At 32.4% G+C, this 27,482-nt stretch overlaps 2 protein-coding genes across 2 annotated transcripts; one reads left to right on the forward strand and one right to left on the reverse strand.

Moving 5' to 3' along the window:
- Window positions 1-1,893: 1,893 nt before the first annotated feature.
- Window positions 1,894-3,089, forward strand: LOC143066630 (carbohydrate sulfotransferase 11-like). The gene has a single exon (XM_076239488.1). It carries the CDS (start codon window positions 2,007-2,009, stop codon window positions 2,769-2,771), a length of 765 nt encoding a protein of 254 aa, XP_076095603.1. The 5' UTR covers window positions 1,894-2,006; the 3' UTR covers window positions 2,772-3,089.
- Window positions 3,090-6,611: 3,522 nt separating this feature from the next.
- On the reverse strand, window positions 6,612-17,894 carry LOC143069365 (carbohydrate sulfotransferase 8-like). The gene is made up of 4 exons (XM_076243958.1): window positions 17,825-17,894; window positions 15,596-15,781; window positions 12,808-12,877; window positions 6,612-9,086 (listed from the first exon to the last, which is right to left on the reverse strand). The coding sequence occupies exons 2-4, from the start codon at window positions 15,703-15,705 to the stop codon at window positions 7,980-7,982; spliced, it is 1,287 nt and encodes a 428-aa protein (XP_076100073.1). The 5' UTR covers window positions 15,706-15,781; window positions 17,825-17,894; the 3' UTR covers window positions 6,612-7,979.
- Window positions 17,895-27,482: the final 9,588 nt, after the last annotated feature.

Genomic DNA, 27,482 nt, shown 5'->3' on the forward strand with positions numbered 1-27,482 from the left:
CATACTAGGACAAACAACATTTTACATTGAAACTAAAAACAAATGAAAAACGCAGACCCCGAAATACTTGGGCGACTATACTATAATTTCTTATTGCGTTAACATCTATGTATGAATGAATGTAAAGTTAAGATATTTTACATGATCTCTTAAATGCATTGCCAACATAAACAAAAATCGTATGTTAACTGGATTTAAAAAGAAAATTTACGGATTAACTCCAACCGGAGGAAAAAAAATATAAACGCACATAGTCCCCCTTTCGAATAATACAATCAATAATCAAGTTACCCTAATGCGTTGTCAAATGAAGATCTTCATAGTGTTATATATTTTATACGATGTATTTTTATTACTTAATAATCAACATAGAAATTTACATAAAACAACATCATAGACAAAATGACAATTGTGTCAAATTGTCAATTCATATTAAAATATTTCAAATTCATTTTGCTCGTTTAGCGTTTTTTCACCATTTTATATCATTGCATACATCACATATTGTTATATTCACAATAATCGACAACCAAGACAGAGGTTTCAGGCCGTTGTTCAAGCTATGGGATGTTTGTTGATATCAATTCGATATCGTCGATATCGACAACCAAGACAGAGGTTTAAGAACGTTGTTCTAGTTATACAACCAAGACAGAGATTTCAGGCCTTTGTTCAAGATATGGGATGTTTGTCGATATCGCTTCGATATCGACAACAAAGACAGAGGTTTCGGGCTGTTGTTCAAGTTGTGGGATGTTTGTCGATATCGACAACAAAGACAGAGGTTTAGGGATGTGAAATGCTTGTCGATATCGATTCGATATCAACATCCCAGACAGAGAATTCAGGACATGTGGACATAACAACATACCGTGTATCGATATCTAATCAACATCGTGTCTTGGACATACCGCGTGATCTCAGGTGCTCCGGAAGAGTAAACTAATCCCCCCTTCACTAACTTTACAAAATGTTGCATTTCTGTTGTCTATTTTAAATCCTGCTAAGGCTTCTATCACAGAGAAAAAGGATTTTCAAATATATAGATTTTAAGCGTGCAACGTGCATTTAATTAAATTTGAATGAAAAAGGGCTATATGATATCATTGCACTTAGTTATCGAAGAAATGAGAGTATGGGATATTATTACAATAAGTTTGGGAAAAAATAGTGCATGGGATATTATTTAAATCAGTTTGGGAAGAATTAGTTACTGGGACATTATTACAATCAGTTTGTGAGCAATGAGGACATTGAGTATTCTAACAATAAATTTTTGGGAAAATGATTTTATACGATATCATTACAATCAGTTTTGGAATAAATAAGCATTACAGGATGTAAGTACAATAAGTTATAAAAGGAATGAATATATGAGATATTATTAAAACCAGTTTTGGAAAATAAGAAAATGGATGTTATGACTATCAAGTTTTGGCAGAAATGAGGATATTATTACAGCTGTAAGTTCAATTAACATAACAGTATTGTATTGGAAGGTTTGGAGGTATCAATTTCTCATTTGATGGTCGCAAATTTCAGTTATCAGTTCTTTCAAAAGTGATTCCTTTTCAAATTATTTTATTGATCACCAAAACCTCCAGAAATTCAAATGGCTGTCCTATACAGAGTTTGCCTTCGTTTGAAATAGTAAAACATAATCTTCTTATATTTTTATTGCAGCTATATCTAAACAAAAAGGAAGATTTCTTCAACAAGGAGTGACAGAACGGTGTTCAAAAATAAAATATAGATATAACGGGAAGATTCCAAATAGAATATTCACCAATAGTCTGCTTCCACTTCAAAAGTACAACGTTACATTCTGTAGAGTAACAAAATGTGCATCGACGTTTTGGACAAGACTACTAGTGTGTTTAGAAAAAGGTTTATGGAAACCACCTTATGTGTTCAAACCAAATGATGCAAGTGTAAAATTAAGAGATAATTTTAATAGGTTCCCTATTCGAAAGATATATAAAAGGGTGAATGATACTAAAAATTTTATGTTTAGTAGAAATCCATATTCAAGAATATTTTCGTTCTACGTAGATAAACTATTTTCTCCTAATCCATATTATTGGAATAGTCTTGGAGTTGGAATTACCAAACGAAGCAGAGAAAAGGCAACATGTGGACATGACGTCACATTTAACGAGTTAGTTGATTACATAATTTACACTCCATCCACCGCTAGAGATTTCCATACTATACCAATCAACGATATTTGCCGGCCATGTACTATTCCTTATGATATCATTGGCAAGATGGAAAATTTTGAAAATGATGTTTCCAATATACTGAAAGAAATAGGTGCGGAATCATATCCATACTTTTCAGAAAATTTTAGGAAAGAATACACAACAGATTCTATTTATGATATTGCACAGGCCTTTGTTTCTTTTCGACAAAATTCAGATAAATGCATAGATCGTCAAACTGGATTAAAACGTGTTTGGCGGGTTTTACAAATAAGAGGAATCATTTCAGAATCATTACAAATGCCTTTCTCTTCAAACGAATCACAGACTATTACGCTTTCTAAATTACTGAATACTATTTTGAAAGCACGTGATGAATCTTTAAATGAAGATTTGAGGGATCAAAAGGCAACATTTTTCAAAGAGGCTTATTTAAGCGTTCCTTTAGATACAATGATGAAGCTACAAAAAGTGTATAAAGAGGATTTTCATATATTTAACTATGAATCGTTCCCTAAAAATTTGTTTACAGTAAAAAGGAACACTACAAATGAAATATTTATTGTTTAAAAAAACATTTGTCCTAGAGGAGACTTTAATAAATGATATTTTGTTAATGTGAAGAAACCATATTTCAAACGAAAACGCTATCGTTATTTACTAATAAAATTAATAAACTGAATCAATAATAAAAAAAAATAACCTTCATAACATACTGTTCTGGTATTTGTCTTTGTAAATGATTAAGTAACCTTTACTGAATAGTCCTTTTTTATGGTAACATCCTTTTGACGTGACTCAGTACTTATACATCCAGTCATTGTGTTATTGTGCTATGGTCATTTATTTTGTTGACCTGCCTTTCAAGTTCTCTAATGTTCTTTGTCTATATGCCATTATGTTGTTCTAAGTTCACATACGTGTTTGTTGTTATAGTGATTAAGATTATAACACAATGTGGACTGTTTGGCTGAGAGAAATTGATAAATACAAAATAACAACTTGCTGTTTTGACTGCACATTATTTTTATTTTCATAAGTCCTAACCTGGGACAATGGCGTAACAATACAACATAAGAATAAACTATGAAAATTAGTTTAAGAAGGCTTTACTCATTAGATGGATACAAATAGAAATAAGTCTAACTTTACATGTATGTTTGACTTGTAGCATATCAAAACACATATCCAAATATGACAAATGCCGTTTAAATGGGGGATCCAGAAACAATCGTTCCATCCGGTTTACTGCAGTCTCATCATGAAATTTAATTCCAATTGGAAGTATTAATAAAAACTTTCAAAAACATGAAACAACTAATACAATAAAAACATTCATTTCGTCACTGATGAATCCTAGACGAAGCGTCTGGCGTATCAAACTATAAGCCTGGTACCTTTCATAACCATTTACACCCCTAGGTCGATGACACTGCTGGTGGACGTTTGGTGCCTGCGGGTATCACCAGCCCAGTAGTCAGCACTTCGGTGTTGACATGAATATCAATTATATGGTCCTTTTTATTAATTTTGCAAAAAAATGCATTATTTGAAATATTAAGGATTTTATTATACAAGACATAGATAATCTTAGCCGTATTTAGCACAACTTTTTGGAATGTTGGGTCATCAATGCTTTTCACTTTTTTACTGTTTGGTTTTCTAACTATTTCGATCTGATGGTCTCTGGTGAGTCTTATGTAGACGAAACGCACGTTTTTGGAATTAGATGATAAGCCTGATACCTTTGATTATTAGGTATTATTAGGCTAATAAAATGGATTTCCATTAGCAATCATACCATATCTTTTTTTTTTTTATGTTAACAACAGTCTTATTAGGGGTTTTATGTATAAATAAAATTATCATATTTTATTAACTCGGGATAATCAACAGAAATTACATTATCATAGTATCTACTTAAAGTTTTAACTTTTAAATTTCTAAAGTTTTCATGCAAGAAGATTCGAGTTTAATTTTACAATATATAGTTTTGCCATGATGTACATAATATTGCCAATCGAGAAACAAAATGATGAATGATGTTTTCGCACGTCTAGGAACAACAGTTCATATATTTTTTACCGTTTAATATTGTAATTAATAGATGCATCCAGAAATAAAGGAAAAAGTAAAAACACAAAAATACTGAACTCCGAGGAAAATTCAAAAAGGAAAATCAAAAATCAAAAGGCAAAATCAAAAGTCCAAACACATCAAACGAATGGATAAATAATGTCATATTCCTGACTTGGTACAGGCATTTTCTAATGTAGAAAATGGGGGATTGAACCTGGTTTTATAGCTAGCTAAACCTCTCACTTGTATGACAGTCGCATCAAATTCCATTACATTGTCAACGATGCATGAACAAAACAAACATACTCAAAGAGTACAAATGTCAAAAATAGGGGTACAACAGTCAATATTGTGTTATCATCTTAATATCACTACATAAACAACAAATGTAACAAAGTAGCACAAAAAGGCATACATCAAATTTAACATTCTCATTTTGCTTTTCTTATACGGCTGAATTTATCTATGTAAAGTCTACCCATAAATGAAAGAAGGTTTTCATTACTGGTGTAAAATTGCGCGTTTGAAATTCGCACAGGTAGACATAAAAATAATTTTGTCGTATGACGGCATACATAAATGCAGACTCACGTAAAGTAGATATAACAAAAAACAGACTTACAGTAAAAATAATAAATAAAATAATGGTGTGGTTCAAAGTATGACGGGACACATAAGTACAGTTTCACGTCAAATACGGCTGAATTTATCTATGTAAAGTCTACCCATAAATGATAGAAGGTTTTCATTACTGGTGTAAAATTGCGCGTTTGAAATTCGCACAGGTAGACATAAAAATAATTTTGTCGTATGACGGCATACATAAATGCAGACTCACGTAAAGTAGATATAACAAAAACCAGATTTAACAGTAAAAGTAATAATAATAAATAAAATAATGGTGTGGTTCAAAGTATGACGGGATACATAAGTACAGTTTCACGTCAAATGTATATCATAAAAAACAGACTAAACAGAAAAAGTAGTCTTATTGAATAAAATAGTTTAGTCATTCATAGTATGTCAAGATCCTTAAGTAAAAGTAATATCAATAAATGAAATAATTTTGCCGTTCAAAGTATGTGGTTTTACGTAACCACAGAGTCACTTCAAATGAATATCTAAAAAAGACATATAAAAGAATACTATAATACGTAATTAAGATGATAACAAACGTCAGTACGCAAAATCTATACTTCAAGACCATCTTGTATTATTTGTGAAGTTGATACGGAATATTTATCAACAAGTTCTGGGTATCTTCCGATGAACTTTTTTAGAAAAGGGACGAGACGTTCTTTGACATACCCCTGGTTCATCAATTTTCTGCTCAGACACTGGTGACGTTTTACAAAGTCTGAATAGGAGCTGCAAGCTCTTGAATACCTAATAAGTTGGGAAATGTATATTCCATATGCAGGTGAAGTTGGTATATTACTACTAAGGTGGGGGAAATTGATAATTTCAAAATTAAAATCGTCTCGTTTGTCAGAGATGACTGTGTATGTCAAATTCGAGGTATAAGTCTAAAAATGAGGCAGAGGAAGCCGTGTCTGTGGTCTCTTTAATTTCTAGTTCTGGTGGGTATATTAATGGAATCCAATCAGAAAAGTTCGGATTGTTAATGGAAAGAACATGATCAATATATCTGAAAGTGAAATTAAATAACCTGGCTTCTTTGATCTTCTTGTTTTTGACAAGTGTCTGAAGGAACTCCGATTCATATGAAAATAAGAAGAGGTCGGCAAGAAGAGGCGTACAGTTCGTTCCCATAGGAATGCCGACAATTTGTTGAAAAAGTCTACCTCCAAATTCAACAAATATGTTGTCAATAAGAAACTCCAGCATACTGATCACTTGTTCCTCTGTGTAGTATGTTTTACCCTTTTGTTCCTTATTAACAAAATATGCCTTATGGTATCCCAAAGTGATAAATTTATAGCGTATGCTACCATTTTTATGATGAAAAGCATTGTGAATTATTTCTTTTAGACGGGTTTTCAATTTCACATGGGGAATGGTTGTATACAAGGTTGAAAAATCAAAAGTTTTAATAGAACTAATTTCAGAAAAAGACCGAGATTTAAAATTATCCAGAAGTTCTTTAGAGTTTTTCAGAATCCACATATGGTTAATACCACTACGTGAGTAAACAGTTTCACAGTATATCTGAAGACCCTCTTTAACTGCGGACAGAATTTTAGTCAATCTAATGGACAATTCTTTAGTAGAACAAGCAGATGAGCCGGCAATGTACCGTTGTTTGTACGGATTTTTGTGAAAGAAACAATTGTTAACCAATGAGTCTACACATAAAAAGTAAAACAAACTTGGGAGAAGAATGAACACCAAACGAAACTATTCGAGCTTTATCCGCCATGTGAATCCACAAGTAGAAATGCACCAGAAAGGTCTACGACACAATTAGTTCATCTACTTTCAAATATTATCAGATGCCTATTCGGGTACCGATAGATTGTGGTGGATTCAGGATGCGTAGAAGGCATACGCCACCTTTTGATTTTAAATTTTATTATTTCATAGCCCAAAATCGTCCAAATTGTTTTAGCATCGCTAAGTTAGTATGTATTTCTTTAGTTTAATGAGTTACACCAATTTAAAAAAAGAAGTCCTGCTTTCGCACTTATAAAGATCTTTGACGGCAAATACATGTCCTGTGTCCCACTAAACACATAATGTTCAATGAACGTTGTGGATTGGTTCCTGTTAGGTTATTGCGGATCATAACGTTACACGAACGTTGTGAGTACGCTAAAATGAAACGTTACATGTTAACGTTCTAGGAACGTTTCTTTTTAACGGTGTGCGGTAATTTTACAAATAAAGGCAACAACAGTATACCGCTGTTCGAAATTCATAAATCGATTGAGAAAAAAAAAACCAAATCCGGGTTACAAACTAAAACTGAGGGAAACACATCAAGTATAAGAGAAGAACTACGACACAACAAAAACACAACATTAAACTGTAACACACACAGAAATGAACTATAATATAACGATGGCAATTATCCTGACTTGGTACAGAACATTTCAAGAAAAAAATGGTTGGTTGAACCTGGTTTTGTGGCATGCCAAACCTCCCGCTATTATTGCAATGTTAAATGACAACATGACAGGACTACAACACAAATAAATAGGAGAAGATATAGAACAGAGAAACACACGAATAATAGTTAACAAAGAGTACCGTCATCATTGTGTGCGGTAGTATCCTTATTTTTAAATTCAACGTGATATATCCGAACCAAACCATCATGTTATGCGGTAGTATTCATATCTCTGTGTTCAATGTGATATATCCGATACAAGCACTCACTGAAATGTAAGTGACAAGACATCTTCAATATATCTGAAAGTGGAATGAAATTAGTTTTTATTCCACATTTTTATGACGTTTTAGTATCAAGTGAAAAGTTAAAGACCATAGGATTTTCCCATATGAATAATTTGTATTTAAGGACTATCAAAATGTTAATTTCAACGACTGGTATGTCAAAAACAAGATATGTTATCCCCATGTTTTTTGTAATTTTTTGGTATAAGTTTGTAAAACCTATGCATGTCTATTTTTATTCAGATTTGTGGAGTAGTTGATAACAGACGCTTCGCCTTAAATTATTTCCATGGAAGAAGACTTATCGATTGTAATATCAATTGCGTTTTTTTTTTAAGTTTCTTATTTTAAACAAAATATATCTATTGTACTGTTTCCTCGTTGTCTTGTTCCAAACAAATGTTTAGGAAAGAGATCATAGTTGAATATTTGTAAATCCTTTTTATATACTGATTGGAGCTTAAACATGGTATCCAACGGTATATTGGAGTAAGCCTGTGTAATAAACATTGTCTTTTGGGCTTTCATGTCTTCGTTTTCAGATATATCACGTGCTTTGATAATACTCTTGAGTAATTTCGGAAAAGACAGGCTGAATGATTCTTTTGATGTGAAAGGAACTGGGATTGTTCGTGAAATTATTCCTCTTATTTGTAACTTCAGCCAAACACGTTTTATTCCAGTATGGCGGTCTATACATTTATCTGAATCCCTTCGATTTGCAAAATAAGCTTGTACAATATCATAAATAGCGTCCGATGTATATTCTTTCTTAAAATTTTCTGCAAAATAAGGATATGATTCCGCACCTATTTCTTTAAGTATTCTAGAAACATCGTTTTCAAAATTTTCCATTTTGCCAATAAAACTGTAACGAATTTTACACGGACGGCAAATGTCATTGGTTGGTATGATATGGTAGTCTCTCATTCTGGATGGAGTATTGATAATATAATCAACAAACTCATTAAATGTCACGTCATGTCCACATGTTGCGAATCCTCGGCTTCGTTTAGTTATTCCAATACCAAGATCATTCCAATAAAATGGATTTGGAGAAAATAGTTTATCTACGTAGAACGACAATACTCTTGAAAATGGATTTCTACTAAACATAAGATTTTTTGTATTTTTCAAAAATTTATATGCCTTTCGCACAGAAAACTTACTAAAATCATTTTTTAATTTAACACTGCCATCATTTGGTTTAAACACAAAAGGTGGTTTCCATAGATCTCTTTCTAAACACACCAATAGTCGTGTCCAAAATGTTGATGCCCCTTTTGGTACTCTACAAAACGTAACATTGTACTTTTTTAGTGGTAGAAGACTGTTTCTAAACATGTTATCAGGTATCTTCTGGTCATAAGAATAGTTGATTTTTGAACAGCGTTCTGTTACTCCGTTTCCTTGAGATATCTCATTTTCCTTCGTCACGGTTGTAAAATTCTGTCAAAAAGGTTTAAATTGTATGAGTTGTAAATAAATGAACTTATCAAAAACATATCTCAATTTACACAAGCTATCTGTGGGAGTTTCAGTACAGTTAGTAAACTATTAAATACTGTGAAGATTACAACCGATAAAAACTTAAAAGCTACATCCAAGCAAGGCTATCTACAATGAAGCAAGTAGGTTGCTTTATTCTATATATATAACTTATCAAAAACATATCTCACTTTACACAAGCTATATGTGGGAGTTTCAGTACAGTTAGTAAACTATTAATCTAAAAATGTTCTTGTATTATTTTAATTTTAGTTTCTTGTGTACAATTTGGAAATTAGTATGGCGTTCATTATCACTGAACTAGTATATATTTCTTTAGGGGCCAGTTGAAGGACGCCTCCGGATGCGGGAATTTCTCGCTACATTGAAGACCTGTTGGTGACCTTCTGCTGTTGTTTTTTTCTATGGTCGGGTTGTTGTCTCTTTGGCACATTCCCCATTTCCATTCTCAATTTTATTAAATACTGTAAAGATTACAACCGATAAAAACTTAAAAGCTACATTCAAGCAAGGCTATCTACAATGAAGCAAGTAGTGTTGCTTTATTCTATTGTGTTGTGTCTATTGTATGATTTACATTGACTACTTAATTTTTTTCTCTTTTTTTACTTGATGGAATTCTTTTTTTTTTAAATTTCAACTCATCTTCCCAATTATCATATGCATAATAAAATCTTTAGAATGATGACAGTGGATTTGTACACAGGGCCGAAATTGATTGGTGATTATGAAATACATAAAAAAAATCATTAGTATTACAAACAGTTCAACTCTTCGTAGATAAAAGACGCAAGACAACAAACAGACATACAAACGCATAAGTCGAAAGTAAACTCCCAACGACAAGGCTAAAAATTAAAAAGGCCAAAACTCAAACAATGGTAAACAGTACATAAGACGATGACTTAAAGTAGATTATGAAAAAAATCAGATAACAATCTACATTATGTAAGCTAGTAGTTCCAGAGCTGATATGTAAAGGGTACAAATATCATTTTACTGGTTTAGTTTATAATTTGACAATCACAAACAGCTTGATGAGACTAGGGGACCCTGTTTGACTTTGTTTTTGATTCGGTCAAAATGGAATAATAAGGTCCTTGATGGGTGCAAATAGCGAAACTTTTTACTCTCTATCACTTCAATATACTAAATGTCAAGTTGATTGTCCCAAGTCAGGAGCCTTTGGCCTTTGTTAGGTCTTGCATGTTTTTTTTTTATTTAGTTCATTTATATGTTTTGGAGTTTAGTATGACGTTCATTTTAAATGAACTTGCACACATTTTTAACATCGTTAGAAAACAGCTGTGGCCTTACTCCGGGTGCGGAATTTTCGGGCTGCGTTAAAGACCCATTGATGGCCTTCGAATGTTTTCTGCTCTTTGGTCGGGTTGTTGTTTTTTGGACATATTCCCTTATTTCAATACTCAATTTTAAGTTAATTCGTTCGGAAAACTTTATAATAGCATATAAGGACCATCGTTTTGGTATATTGAGCTTACACTCGAAAAAAAAAGTATTTAGCTTCATAAATCTGATTATTCAGTATTTCAGTATAGTAATGTCAATCAGTATTAAAGTAAAAATTGATTTACGTTCAGTTATACTACGTGCTTTGTATATACGACCAGTAATGTACTTAAGCAAATTTGGGGAGACGAAGTATAAGAATTTTTATGATTTTAAATAATTATAAGAAAACGATCAATGAATGACTAGCACAGACAATCATCAAAGGAAAAGTAAATACATGGATCAAATAGAAGTCTTGTCCATTGAATACATGACTACGATTCACTTAGTTTTATTATGTTTTACATGTCAAGGGCTAGTAAATATAAATGACTCTTAAATTATTCGTAAGTTGTGGTTTGCGAGAGCACAAAGACTGCGATAAGAATCTTTTAAGAGCGTTAAAAGAATCATTCTAACCTCGCTCTTTTCTTTATTTATTTTTGAAATACTAAGGCTTTTCTATCTCAGGTATAGATTACCTTAGCTGTATTTGGCAAACGTTTAGGAATTTTTGGTCCTCATTGCTCTTCAACTTCGTACTTTATTTAAACATTTCTTGATTCGGGCGTCACTGATGAGTCTTTTATAGACGAAACGCGCGTCTGACATAAGTGTAAAGTTTTAGTCCTGGTATATATGATGGGTATATTTACAACCACTGGGTCGATGCCACTGCTAGTGGAGATTTATTTCCTCGAGGGTATCACCAGCCCAATAGTAAGCACTTCTGTGTTGACTTGAGTTATCATTGATATGTTCATAATAATACATTAACTGTTAACAAAACTTTGAATATTTGAAATACTTAGGCTTTTCTACCTCAGGAATAGATTACCTAAGCTGTATTTGGCAAAACGTTTAGGAATTGTTGGTCCTCAATGCTCTTCAACTTCGTACTTTATTTAAACTTTTTTTATTCGAGCGTCACTGATGAGTCTTTTGTAGACGAAACGCGCGTCTGGCGGAAGTGTAAAATTTTAGTCCTGGTATCTATGATGAGTTTATTTAGTATCGTTAAAGATTACCACACTTAAAGACATTCATTTTATAGGTACTTTTTTCCTGTGGTAGTATTCTTTAGAATAATCGTGAGCGTTTCTTTTTCTTGATTTAATCAAGCAATCAATTATTAACTTGTTCATTGACTGATATCTTTTTAAAAACCTCCGGGGAATCTTAGATTAGAACAAAAACTTGGTGCATACGTACTGAATTTTCTCCGTTCCAGTTGCACTTCAGTATGGCTACGGTGAAGGAATTTCATGAGTTTGTTTTAACCTTTATACAAGAGAGGCAAAGATAATCAAGGACATTACAACTCAGAAGTCGAACATAAACTAACAACGCCATTGAAGAAAAAAGAACAAAATCTAAAAGACCAGCAACAGCATACAAAAGTCAACACAACGTACGAAACTAAAGACTGAGCAACACAAACCCCACCAGAAAAACAAAACATTTTTCGAATGAATTACTTCAAAAGAGGGGCAGAACCTACCAGAGGGACAATCAAACTCATAAATCGAAAATAAACTGACAACGCTATGGGTAAAAATGGAAAAGACAAACAGACAAATAAAAGTATACAAGACAAAACATTAAAAAATAACGCCTAAGCAACACGAACCCCACCAAAAACTGGAGGTGGTCTCAGGTGCTCCGGAAGGGTAAGCAGATCCTGCTCCACATGTGGCATTCGTCGTTTTCCAATTCCAAACATAAAGACTAATTGACAAAATGTCTTACATTGTTTCATGAAAAAGAATGATAAGCGTAAAAAAAGAAACATTGTCTTAGGAAGGGACAAATCATACATTGTAAAACAAAAACAATCTCATGTTAAACAACATCTATATTAACAACATATGTGTTACGTATTTGAAGAACATGTTTTCAACAATCAGTCGACAACTGTGCTCCTCGTCGACTTATCCTTTATTCATGTGAGGAAGACTTCATACATTCGCGTCTTATGAAAAATTAAAAGAAGCTAGCATTATCTTTTCACTTCATGTTCCGCTATATGAATGGTGTTCTCTTACTTAATTAAGTGATGACAATTGTTCATTCTACAACTTATGGGTTTATTGGTCAAGTTTAGAAAAGTATACACAAAGTTTCCAGATGAAAAATTGTTCGAACTTACCAACACTTCATTGTGTTGTGAATGGTTTAAACTGGGTCGGTGTTTTTTCAGAAGCCATTCAACACTTGTTTCTGAAACGATGAAGTGAAAATGCAAAGTAGATATAAACATTCATATTTTATGGTAAACAACCGGAATTAATCTGTGCTTTCAATTGCAAGTAATTGCAATATATCAATGAAGAGGCATTTTTTTTCGTATCTATCATTCAAGGTTTTGAAATTTTACAGAAAACTTTACGATATACATTAATATTTGGACATCTTCAAATAGATTTTCATATATCTTATAACTTGGTCTATCACAAATGTATGTATCTAAAAACAAAAATACTAAATGACTAATTGCAACTATTATGTGAGATGTGAAATTAATTTTAATTTGTAAGACGAATAGATAATTTTCAGATATCCCCATCTGGGCGCAAAATAAAGGCAACAGTAGTATAACGCTGTTCAAAACTCATAAATCCATGGACAAAAAACAAAATCGGGGTAACAAACTAAAACTGAGGGAAACGCATATAAGAGGAGAATAACGACACAACATTAAAATGTAACACACACAGAAACAGACTAAGCATTCGACAAAATCCTACGAGAATAACAAATATAACATCAAAACCAAATACATGAATTTGGGATAGATAAGTACCGTGACACGTCTTATAGTAATGTGTATTCACACTCAAAAATAAGAGAAAACAAACGACACAACGGAAACACAACGTTAAAATGTAACACACACAGAAACGAACTATAATATAACAATGGCCATATTCCTGACTTGGTACAGGACACTTTTAAAGGAAAAAATTGGGGGTTGAACCTGGTTTTGTTGCATGCCAATTCTCCCTCTTTTATGGTCATGTGAAATATAACAAGACAGTTGGGCTAAATCTGTGAACGTTTACATTTAAAAATAAATAATTTATGTTCTACCTGTTAAGTTGAATTTTGAATAACAGATAAAATTTGCCATTATCAATTCAAGGCATGATCCTGGTACCTTTGATAACTGTTTACAGCAGTAGGTCGATGCCACTGCTGGTGGACGTTTCGTCCCCGAGGGTATCACCAGCCTAGTAGTCAACATTTCGGTGTTGACATGAATATCAATAATGTGCTCATTTAATAAATTTCATGTAAACAAAACTTTGATTTTTTTCGAAAAACTAAGGATTTTTTTATCCCAGGCAAAGATTATCTTAGCCGTATGTGGCACAACTTTTTTTGGAATATTGGATCCTCAATGCTATCAATTTTGTACTTCTTAGGCTTTATAAATATTTTGATATGAGAGTCACTGATGAGTCTTATGTAGATGAAACGCGCGTCTGGCGTACTAAATTATAATCCTGGTACCTATGAAATATATGAAAGTATTATTAGAATATTGGTTGTTTTTTCTAAAAGCAAGAAATAATTTCTGTCATTATCAAGATACAACCTACAACTCATCAAAACTTCGATCTTTGGAAAAACCGTGCTTTGTTGAACAGAAAAGTGTAATTCTAACTTATGAAATTGAGTTTGTTTTTAGTTAGGGTCAGGCAGTATCACAATATCAAAGTTTTTATGAGCTGTCAGGTTAGAATAGAAGATTCGAAACAATATATTTGAAAAATCAATTGACATTTGTTTATATTGTAATCAGTTGTCCTTCCCACAAGCAGTTTTTTTAGATATAATTTCGTGTTTTAAAATCTTTTCTCACTCAAAATCTAACTTCCATCTCGGCGTGGTGAACAGGAGCAGGCACTGTTTACTGAATAGTAGGAGTTAAAACAAACCCAAGAACATGTCATATATAGAATGACAATAATTTCATATCAAATATTAATAGACTATAAAGTATAGTAGATAATTACCTACACGTATGATATTGTTCTATTATATGTCATTATGATATATTTCTATTATGAATTACAATATACGTTGAACAACAAACGTCAAAATCATTCAATCGCGTAGTGGAATTAACTATTTTTGAATTCTTATAAATTCTATATATAACTTTTGGACTAGTTTAAATCTCGGTCTATTTCTGAAATTTATTCTTACATACTTTTGATTTTTTAACCCTGTATGCTAACATTTCTATGTAAATTTTAAAATTGTTTGTATGCACATTGAACGACAAATTTATGTGACGTATAAAATTTTCTGACGTCAGACACTTAAATCAATGAATATGTTCGTAGATAGTAGATGTTTTTGTGTTCTGTTAAATTGTTCCTTTTAAAATTGTTATACGATGATGACTGATGTACCCATATTTTGACTATTTTATTTATTGTGTCTGTTTATTTAACGCATCAATGTAAATATATCGGAAATTGATGTGACTGTCATTAAAGTGAGAGGGTTAGCGCTATAGAACCAGGTTTAATCCACCATTTTCTACATTTGAAAATGCCTGTACCAAGTCAGGAATATGACAGTTCTTGTCCATTCGTTTTTGATGCGTTTTGTTATTTGATTTTGCCATGTGATTATGGACTTTCCGAATTGATTTTCCTCTAAGTTTAGTATTTCTGTGATTTTACTTTTTAAATGAACATGGAAGAATTAGCCATAATATAGACTTTTGAATTTGGTGCAAATGACTGTCAATGTTCCAAATATAACATATCACTAAGCCAAATGTGCATCTCTCAGAAATCCGGCTGTTATTCTGAATTGTTTACAGTAGTTGAAGATTTACATTTTAACAAAACAGTGTAAACAGGGCTCATATTTTATCTAAATAAAAGTTACAAACATGACAAAATAAAGTAAAGTATTTATCTTTTGTTTGAAAATTCAGATAAATCACAAAAACTGTATATGTTATAAATCCAAAAGCAATGACTCTTCTATATCTTCCAACTGCGTCCATTTTTTTAAAGAAGGGCATTCGCAACACTACATAGTATTACTGTAATCAAGATCCTCTAAAATAATTATATGCATTCTCTTTCGTCCAATCGTTCCTAAAAAAAAACAGGATTGAATATTATTCTATTCCTTTGCCCCATTAAAATTGCTTAATATCTTTTTATCATATTTGGCGTTTCAATAACCATCTTGAAAGTAAATGAATATTCTTAGCAAATTGTGAATAAAGATGAATCAAAATTACCAATTGTTCACCTTACTCCAGCAGGAAATGCGACAGAACATTTAGTTGATGTTAGTACATCTCACTTCAGTTTAACTGCATTATTTACTACATGCGATAAAACATTCGATACGGAAATCGAAGAAATTGACAAATGTCTATTAAAGGTTTATCTATCGCTAGATGAAAGTGAATAGTTCGTGTTGTAAAATAAAGCATGTTAAAACTACTACCTCAACCAGGATTTATAAATTAAATCGAAATTGTTCTCGATGAATATGTTTTGTTTATATTTTCGTCTTCTTTGTATGTATTGTATTACCTTTAATATCATTGTAAGCAGCTATTATTATTCCTGTTATAATCATAAGTTATAGCCATTTAATGTAGAGTGCGAAAGGATGTTTTACATACAACGCATATATATCATGTAAGATAGTCCTATGACGACACTGACTAGGACTTGTTTTTAGAACACCTTTCATTTACAGTCTTCGAGGTATCATAGGATGATCCAGGGTAGGATATGCATGTCGTAGGATATTCGAACATGTCGTATGGTGCTGTCGAGAATCAAACCCCTCAACTTTGCTAACTCGCTATAACGACTTAACTATTTCATTATCACACATATTTTACTCCTTATCAGGACTTAGACAACTCGTTGTAACGATTTAGATAACTCGTTGTAAAGACTTGGTCACTCGTTATAACGATTTACATAACTCGTTTTAACGATTTGGTCACTCGTTAAGATAACATTACTTAATCGTTAAAGATTCTTCGCCTCAAGCAATAGTTGATATCAGGGTTTCCCCTGGGTCAATTATTTTTTTCGCCACCTCTTTCGCCAAAACAATATAATTTTCGCCACTTTATTATTTTTTTCGCCAAGTAACACAAATATATTTTTCTTTTAAAATTTTCCTTTTTTTCCTAGCCCCCCCCCTAAATAAGAGGTGGTTTTTACAACAAAAGAACACATTTTATCACTTGAAATTGATCCCTCGAGTAAGGTGTAGTCATTACATTAAAGAGTTACTCTCATGCCAACCATTTGAATAGATTTCTTCATAACGACAGTATTCTTTTCTTGACAATCGTAAATAAGTAAAACTAGTTGCTTGAATCACGTTTGTCACTAAAACGACTTTAAAGAACCCACTCAAATTAATTATCTATATAAAAGTTAAATGATAAAGATTTAAATCAGAGACCTTTCTTGCTTTTGGACATTTTTCGTCATAACAACAGTTTTCTTTTCTGGACTATCATTAAAAGAAGGAGAGGAAGCGTAAACATTTTGCTTCAAACCTCGAGCTTCAAACACGTGCGTCGCGAAGTGGTTAATAAATCTCTTTTGTGACATGTGACAGAAGCCATTTAACCATATCATTTTGGCAAATCATACAATCAACACCTTTATTAATTAGTCCTTTGATGTCAATAGGTATAAATGCAATCAGCTGATTATTGATTTTCTGTCAAAATCTTAACGAGTTCAAGGTGAATTCCGAGTATTGTCTGATTGGTAAAGTCAGAGAAAAGTAAATAAACAAGATGGCTGAAAATAAATCGTTAAATATATTTCTTTCGCCAATGACGAATTTTAATCGCCACAATTATTATTTTTTCGCAGCGGAAACCCTGGTTGATATCTCTGGAACAAAGAAACTTGCAATTGTTGTTTGTGCATTTAACGGAGGAAAATAGTCAGGTGAAGTAATCATCGAAATGAAGACATATTCGAACAATACAGGTTATGGTTCCATACAATGTCGATAATATTTGGCATTTCAAGTTTTATTTCATTTATACAAACCTTCAAAAATACGAGCCGGAATAATCATACAATACCTAATAAAATAATACACACGCTAAAACATTATAAATATATTAATAATAATTTACTTACTTTTATCTAAATGGAACTACTAATCATTTTTTAATTCCAAATATATTTATGTCTGGTGTTTAAAACGTGTATAGAAATATTATATTTTGACCCTCAACTTTAATAACAATGATTATTGATTTTTCAAATGACATAATGACAATCAAAAGTAATGCCTCATTTAATTAAAACCCAATGTTTACAAATGTGCACAGGGATATCTTGGTATACATGTCTTTAATTTTACATAAAGGCAACAGTAGTATTACGCTGTTCAATAGTCATAAATCGATTTAACTGAAAGAAATTCAGGCTACAATCCAAAACCGAAAAGCAACACCTCAACTATTAGAGGAAAACAACAGCACAACAGAAACACGGAACTGCTACGAAAAACAAAAGACAACAAATTTAGAAACGCATTAACACATGGGATTTTATGGACATATAAATTCGTATAAAAGAGGGACGAAAGATACCAAAGGGACAGTCAAACTCATAAATCGACAATAAACTGACAACGCTTGGCTAAAAATGAAATGAATAGAAAAAGGAGGAGAAAAAAAAGAACATATGACACAGCATAGAAAACTAAAGAATAAGGAACACGAACCCTTCCAAAAACTAGGGGTCATCTCAGGTGCCCCGGAAGGGTAAGCAGATCCTGCTCCACATGTGGCACCCACCGTGTTGCTTATGTTATAACAAATCCGGTAAATAGTCAAATTCGGTAGGTCACATTCATGAAAGGGAAGGAGATTGTAGTTACGACGTAAGGAACATATCCGATATCAAATGTGAAACGGTTATTCCATAACGGTCAACCAACTCGTGATGTCGTCCGTAAAATATTTCTTTGGACTTAAACAAGATTTATATCTTTGTGCTGTTTATATTCCCCCTTTTTCATCATCACACTATGATAGTGACTTGGAAAATCTTGAAAATGAAATTAGTTTATTTTCTATTGAAGGACACATTATTTTAATAGGGGATTTTAATTCTAGAACTGCAATGAAAGCAGACTACATAGAAAATGACTCAGATGAAATAAATAATTTTGATGGTATTGACCTTCTTCCAGAGAGCTATATAACTGATATTGAAATCAGAAGAGTAAACCAAGATAGCACTTTGAATACATTGGGGAATAGATTACTTGAATTATGTTCGTCCTCAAGGCTACGTATACTCAATGGTCGATTTTTGGGAGATTCCCTGGGATATTTTACTTATATGTGTAATGCTGGGTTCAGTACAGTTGATTATGCTATTGCAAGTGAGAGTCTCCTGCCTGAGGTAAAATACTTTAAAACAAATGACTTTACATATTATCAGATCATGTTCAAATAAACATATATATGAATTGTTCTATTATATCAGATACATGTATGAAGAAATGTTTAGATGAAAAGAGATGGCATTTGATAAAATCATACAAATGGACAGAATTGTCATCTTCAAAATTAATTGATGTTCTATCAACAGAAAATGTTAAAAAGGAAATTTTAGATTTAGAGATGCAACATTTTGATAGCAATAAACTAGGCGTTGATGGTGCAACTGAAAAACTTACCAAAATTATACAAACTATTGCAGAAAATACATGTAAAGTCATATCTAAACCAACAAAAAAGAAAAAGAAAAAAATTAAACAAGTATGGTCAGATAATGTAGTATATGAAACAAAAAGACAAATAAACTTTTTAGGAAATAAAATCAAGAATAACTTAAATGACAAAAGTTTAAAACCTAAATATTTTGAATTATGTAAAAAACTAAAAAAAATTATTAAACAGAAAAAATTTGAATATCACCAAAAACTTTATAAATCACTTTCAGATAATTTTAAAAATAATCCAAAAGAATACTGGAATATTCTAAAGGCAATAATAAAGAAACCAAATATTGAAGAAGATATTCCTGAAAATATAATCATAAAACATTTCCAGGATCAGGGTACACCAGCCTCATATGATAAATCCTTTGTAAATAAACTGGAACGTGAACTAAACATTCTAGAAGATAATATTGAATTGAATATGGAAACTGATGCACCAATTACATTTGCTGAGGTAAAATTGGTCATTTCAAACCTTAAAGTAAACAAATCAGCAGGCCCAGATAGAATTGTGAATGAAATACTCAAACACTCACAACCTGTGATAATTAATTTGATTTTAAAGACAAGTAATTATCCAGATTCTTGGAAATTATCTTTCATGATCCCTTTACATAAAAAAGGTGACAAATTAGACCCTAATAATTATAGAGGAATTTCTCTTATAAGTAATATACCAAAATTTTTTAATGCCATATTTAATAATAGACTAATCAAGATTGTTGACAAACAATTAAGTGATTGTCAGTTTGGTTTTAGAGAAAATCACAGAACAGCTGATATCATCTTTTTATTAAAGTCCTTGATAAATAAATATTTACATAAAGAGAAAAAAAAAAGATTTATGCCTGCTTCATAGATCTGAAAAAGGCTTTTGATTCAGTATGGAGAACTGCTTTACTTTATAAATTATGTAAAATGGGAGTTGGCAGGTCTTTTTACAGAGTTTTAAAACAACAATACTTAAATACTAAATCATCTTTAAAATATAAAGATTATGTATCAGAATATTTTAATATTGCTAGAGGGGTTAAACAAGGAGACACACTAAGCCCCACTTTATTTAATGTCTTTATAAATGATATTGAAAAAATTTTGAGGGAAATGATTCAAGTCCCCTTAAGCTTATAAATAGTATTTACTATAAGAATAAAGCCATAGAGAGTGTAACAGAATATTCATTTTTGGGAATGTTGATAAAATGTAATGGAAATTTGTCACAAAGTACTTTAGAGTTGACAAAAAAGGCAAAAAAAGTATTTTTTGCAATAAAATCCTATACTAAATCATTGAATAATCTACCTATAAAAGTAGCAAATAATCTTTTTGATTCTTTAGTAAAACCAATTATGACCTATAATTCAGAAGTAACATATTTGGATACATATATTTCTTTTCATCGAGCCAATAACAGAGCCTTATCTTCAGGAAAAGAAATTAATCAACTTGATTTTATAGACAAAACCCCCATTGAAAATATGCATCTTAAATTTTGTAAATCTACTCTAGGAATAAGAAAAAATGCATCCAATTTAGGAGCAAGAGCTGAATTAGGGAGATTGCCTATCGAATGTTTTATTAAAACACAAACCCTTTTATATTTAGCTAAACTATATAATGATGCGGCCACTTTCATTTTTGACAAAAAACATCTGAAAAGTGACATTTTTCTGCATATTTGGTAGATTTTTCATATTTAAGCTTGAATCGGATCGTTTTTAATGACTATTCCAGTTAAAATCTTTCACATTGACTAATTGAATCAAATGAAATAGACACTTAAGTGTTTAAAAAGTGGTCAAAATCTTTCGTTAGATGAACCTGAAATTTGAGGCCAAAATGGGTCCTTACCGGACCTACTCCTTTGTAGGCCTAGGTACGGGTTATGCTTGACTTGTTGTAGTATGTGTTCATTTAAACTGTAGATTTTATGGCTTTTGTTACTGATGCTTAGAATGTATTTTTTGGCATTGAACCGCATTCCCCAGTACATCCACAATGTACAAGCTTCTGACAAAATAATGAGGCCTTAGAAAGAATTATTTAAAATTTAACCTCTTTGTACCTTCGCCATTCATTAGCGCCTGAACTGGGTAGAGTCAGTTCCAAGCTCGACCCCTAAACACCCGCCTTAATATATTGCACGTTTTACATGCTGGAAAAAACTAGACCAAGTTGAGAGAATACCCTCAATTATTCTTTCCTTTTGCGCAAATAGTTATTGTCTTGATTCGTTAACCATGTTAACCCCATCTGATAAGTTTGTGTGATCTTACAGTTAAACTTCGATGATTTCGGCTGATCAATCATCATTCTTTATGTCAAAGTCACATCTTCAAATGCCATCAATGTCTCCCACGCAGTCTTTTTTTCCTTTTCAAGCAATCAGAGAACCATATCACAACTGGTAAAGACATGGATCACAATAAGTGTGTGTAAACACTCATTGCCAGGTGCATTTGAAAGGTCATTGATATATATTTATCCAAAGCTCGTCTGCCTATGTCACGGAATAGCGAAACAATAACGACTATTCGAACCATGACTCATGCAAGTTTGTGTTTCATTGCATCAGACACATGCACCATGATTCTATTGTCAGCCTCTTAATGTGAAAATGGTGATAAACTTGAAATACATCTCGAGGTAGATAAGATAGAATATCCTGAGCATTTTTTATAAGAAGCAAGAGCTACATTTAGGGGAAAGGGAATACACAGGCGAATCCAGAGTCAAAACAAGATTGCGACAATAAGAAAGAACTTTTAAGTTTTCATTGGCAACCGCTTGCTCAATAGATTTTGAGGAAAGGTAGTTGTAGCAACAATTGTTCAGGATGGTCTGTGTTATCCACCACATGGTGATGTTTCAAGCTTAGCATCATGTTCATGTGAAGAGGCTGACACTTGAAACAAGATGCATGTGTCTGATGCAGTGAAACACAGAGTTAACTGAGTCATGACTCGAACAGTTGATACTTATGTTGCTGTCATTGCTGTTTCGCTTTTCAGTGTCATAGGGGCAGACAAACTTTGGCTTTCATTTGGAAGTGGGAAAAGCTTCAGATATATATTTATCCATGACCTTGCAAATACACTAGGCATTGAGAGATTACACATTTGCCGGAAAAGGAACTGCGTTGGTGACATGGATGGTGTTTAAATATGTGACTCTATCATTTAGAATGATGATTGATCAGCCAACATCACCAGATATGGATTTGACAATGGCATTGCAATTGATAGAACGATACGTGGTTTTGTTGTAAGATCGAACAAACTTATCAAATGGGGTTAATGAAGAGAAAATACTTATTGAGGCTATTCCCACGACTCAGTCTAGTCTTTTTCTGCAAGTAAAACGTACAATATACCATGGCGGGTGCGAATGAGTAACAAGCTTGGTATTGGTTCCTATGCTACCTAGTCCATCGCTTATAAATGGCGAAGGGGAAAATATGATCCATGGGAACCCTTTTGGACAACTCTTTGTGAGGCCTCTTCATCTTAATAGCAGCTTGTACATTATAGATGTATGAAACAATACCATAATCTTTGTAAATTTGGAAAATAAGCTCTCCGATTGTGAATACACATGTATTTGCGGCCATCAATAAGTCATTCTAAAGATTTTTAAGAACTTTAGTGATTTTATTTTGTTTTAATCAATCTATCCAAAACTCTATATCGAAGATATGGATTGAGGACTCATCTTTACGCCATATTAGTTTTTTTTACCGGAAGTGTTAATTTAACATATAAAGCTGAATAGAAATAGTGGTTTTTAGGATGACTTAAAGCCAAAAGTTAAATGACCAGCTGAAAAAAACCATTTTATTTACATTTTGAAAAAAGTTGAATATTGAAATGAAAAATTATCAATATTTCTATGTCCGCCATATTGGATATAACCGGAAGTAAGGGTTTTATAGACATATGTCCTATACATTGTATCCATGAGAAGCACCAAAGAAAGGTTCCTGCACAATATAATGATAGTAGCAATACTTTAAAACACATTTCAATTACCCTCCCTAAAAATAAGCTTATTCTAGTACTATATCCGCCATGTTGAATTTTACCGGAAGTAGGGTTTTTAAAGACATCTTATTTATATCATATATCCAAAAGTAGTACAAAACAAAGGTGTGTATCAAATATAATGATAGAAGGATGTTAATAACACCTTTTCACATACTAGCCTTCGATATTGGGCTAATTTAAGTATGATGTCCGCCATTTTTGATTTTACCGGAAGTGAGACATTTTTTTTCGAATGCGTCCCTATCTGAAATGAAAGAGAAATAGTTGAGGAAGGTCTATGCCAAATTTCATGCTTGTAGCAGGATGTGCACAATTTTTCACAAAGCCGCCGTACTATAATACTAAAATAACGAGGTCCAATTTTTCAGCCGTCATCGGGTAAAAACGACAAATCAAAGAATTTAACTTTATTTATAGCTAATATAGGACAATGGTGTAGATTGAAATTCACACCACTACAGACCCTTTTGTTTTCCAAATAATTAATATTGCCAATAATTAACAAGTTCCGGGTCGAATCCGATACCGATACCAATAGTATATTCACCTGTTACCTATTACCTTATTTGTACGTTCCTCATCTGACAGGCGCACCACCAAACGGTGTATTCAGGATTTTGCTATATACACGGGTCATAATCACAGGGTTGACACTACTAAATTCAATCATAGTCAAATTGTTCCCTATTGTAGTATTTTAATCAGTAAGACTTTCTAAGATAATAATACGAAAACTTAAAATCAGGACTTAAAATAAGGCGTATAGGTGCAGTTTTCAATTTGTTAGCGGGCATGGCGAATCAAAGAATTCAACTTTATTCATAACTAATATAGGACAATGCTGTTGATTATGATAATGTTTATATTAAGCACTTGTCGAGTTCTCTCACCGCAGTCCCGTAACATTGCTCACAGCCATGTAAGTCAATAAAAAGCGCAAGTCAAGCTAAAGGACAAGGTATATAAGGGCCGTATTTGGCCCCCTATTTTGTCAAAAAATCATTTTCATCTTATAAATGAACTGAGCATCATAAAATATCTTAATATATTTGTTCTTCAATACCACATGCCCAATTTGTATGGCAGAAACCTGATTTGGGGTTGGCTAAATTGTGTTGATAACGTCAAAAGATAGAAAAATGTCCATTTGTGGACTGCAATCCTTCATTTTTAAAGGCCTCCGCCAACGTGAGCCACAGAAATAATTAGTGATAAAGATGGCATATACCGGATTTTCCGAATATGAAAAGAAATTATTGGCTCACATTGGCGGCGGAGATGCTAAAAAATCTCTCGTAAAAAAAACCAACAATGTGTGTCAAAATAGTAGTATCGGATCGAAATCGGAGAAAGAGCTGAAAATATCCGCATTCGGCTGTTACGGCAAGACACCCTCAACTAAACCAAGAATACTTCGATATGTGCTCAAGGTTTTCAGTTGTAGGATTTTGCCATTATTCAGTTTCAAATTGTAATTTTTTATCTTTATATCAAGGTGGAGTGTTTTATCGATTCAAACATGATCAACACTTTACATAGTGAAAACATATGCACTCGGCACACACGATAAACAGGCGTTTTGCAAGTGTCCCCCTCATTAAATAAATCGAAAAAAGTTTGAAATTTTTTTTCCTTTCTTGGGTTCTTTGGAATAATGTGTAAATTCGGGACAAGATACCTTGGGTCGAGTTTGTAATTGCATACGACTTTGCAAAAGACCACCGCCGAAAAGAACAAGTTAATTATGTTAAATATTAATGTGAATGTGTTTTGTTTTGAGTACACATCGTCTCATATAAAGGAACAAATTGAGAGCTAGGCCCGGGGAGGTAGTTAGCCCTAGTCCCAGATTTCTTTTTTCATTTCTATCATGACTTACAGTATGCCAATAAATACATACATTTACCACATCTGAGATATTGTGGCAACGTAGCGTAGTGGTATCGCATCGGCTTGTGAATGCCGCGATTTACGATCGAATCTCATAAGGTGTGTATTTTTGTCCAATACGTTTTTCTTCTAATAATAATTAAAAATATTTCAACGAGATAGAATGGCTGGAGTATTTGTTTTGATTATAATAGCTATCAATCTAGTTGGTTGTCAATACACATTCTTTTATAGTATTTTTCAATGGGATGTTTAGGGACATTCTTCACGGTTCTAGTCTCACTTACAGTGTTTCTATATATGCCGCTGATTTCCGCTGTTTGTGGGTGGTTTAGTTTTAACAAAAAAAAGCTGTAGAAGCTTTTTGGAAAAATTATATTTAATATACATCATGTAGTTTCAAACGCACATGAATTTTTAATGGTGTAACTTTTGTCAATGGATAGCAGACAGATGTCCTTTCAAAATGATTTTTGGATTTCAAAAATTGAAATGAATAATAATCATGACATGATAAAAAGGTATAAAAAAAATCATGGCTACTCTGATCATTATGATATGTAATGTTTGCTATAATATATATATATTACTCGCAAACTCTTTTTCAATTTATAACTTTACATCTAACCCTGTCTTTTTACAAATATGAAATTGGCATCCTGAAAATATAAACCATGGGCGCAACATAATGCAATACATGGACTGTCCTGTGTCTGTTCTCAGTAAATGGTATAGTTATTTTGTTGTATACCATTAAAGACTTAATGATTTTTGTATTCAAAGATCAAATCACTTTTTAAGGGACCGGGAACATTTTTTCGTCCGTATAATATTATCATATGTTGTTGTTTGGTGCTTGTTGTTTATTTCTTGACCAATTTCAATGTGATTTAATTCCGGGGGTTCTTTAAAATGCTGCATCTAACTGTGTTTTTATGTTTTTGGATTCAAGGCCCCGTGTTTAAATTGTTCTTAACGTGAGGTTTAAAGGTCCAAAATTAAACTTCGTTTAATTTCATCAAACATTAACATGTATGCCAAAAATATCCGTGAATATATATTTGTCTATTTTGGGCCCCCTTCATATCGGTCTACAATGAGGTCTAAAGGGTCCAAAATAATATTTTTTTTTGGTTTTACCAAAATAAAATTTTTGCGGTTCTTTTGATGAGCTGAATCTGTATGTGTATTATGATATTTGATTTTGGAACTGGTTTTCAAATTCGTGCAAAACAGGGTTCAAATTTAATTCTTCAAAAAAAAGTGAATACATGGGATACTTGATCTGTATGTTACCGTTTATATAGATTTTAGATTTTAGGCCATGTTTTCAAATTATTTTACATTGAGGTCTGAAATAAGACTTTCTTTGATTTCATAAAAAAATGAATTAGTGGGGTTCTTCGATTTGCTGAATCTAACAACATATAGAAATCGGAGTCCAAAAATGATGTTATGTATCGTTATGAACAACCATAGAATAAAAGTTATGTATCTGCTGACCCTTCCGGAGCACATGAGACCACCCCCAGTTTTTGGTGGGGTTCGTGTTGCTTATTCTTTAGTTGTATATGTTGTGTCATGTGTACTATTGCTTGTCTGTTTGTCTTTCTCATTTTCAGCCATGTCGTTGTCAGTTTTTTTTCATCAATTGATGAGTTTGACAGCAGTGATTTTCCTAGTATTTAGGGGAAGGAGCCCATGGCCCATGCAATTGAGAATAAAGCTCGTGAAATGTTTGATTGTGGGAAAATATTGTTACAGGCGGGCGAGTAGGGGTCGAGTGTACTTTTAATTCCGTATGATTGATTATTGATAGTGTTCCTTTACTTAACCTTGTTTTAAGTGTAGTTTGTTGACTCCAGCATAATCATATATAAAATGATGAATCCAGCGTAAAAGAATGACTTTTATTCTTGTCCAGTATGCATATATATATATCTCTCAATAAATAACGCATGCAAATATCAGCAATAACATAGTATAATCATAAATTGGAACAGTAAGATGCTGGCCTTCCGAACCCCAGATGTAACTTATATATACAGATTTACAAGTCTTTATCCTATCAATCATACAATAATGAGAGAATGAAATATACTTATTTCATTAAATTACGATATTA

Source organism: Mytilus galloprovincialis, chromosome 3, assembly GCF_965363235.1.
Source record: "Mytilus galloprovincialis chromosome 3, xbMytGall1.hap1.1, whole genome shotgun sequence".
In the NCBI taxonomy this organism is placed as follows: Eukaryota; Metazoa; Mollusca; class Bivalvia; order Mytilida; family Mytilidae; genus Mytilus; species Mytilus galloprovincialis.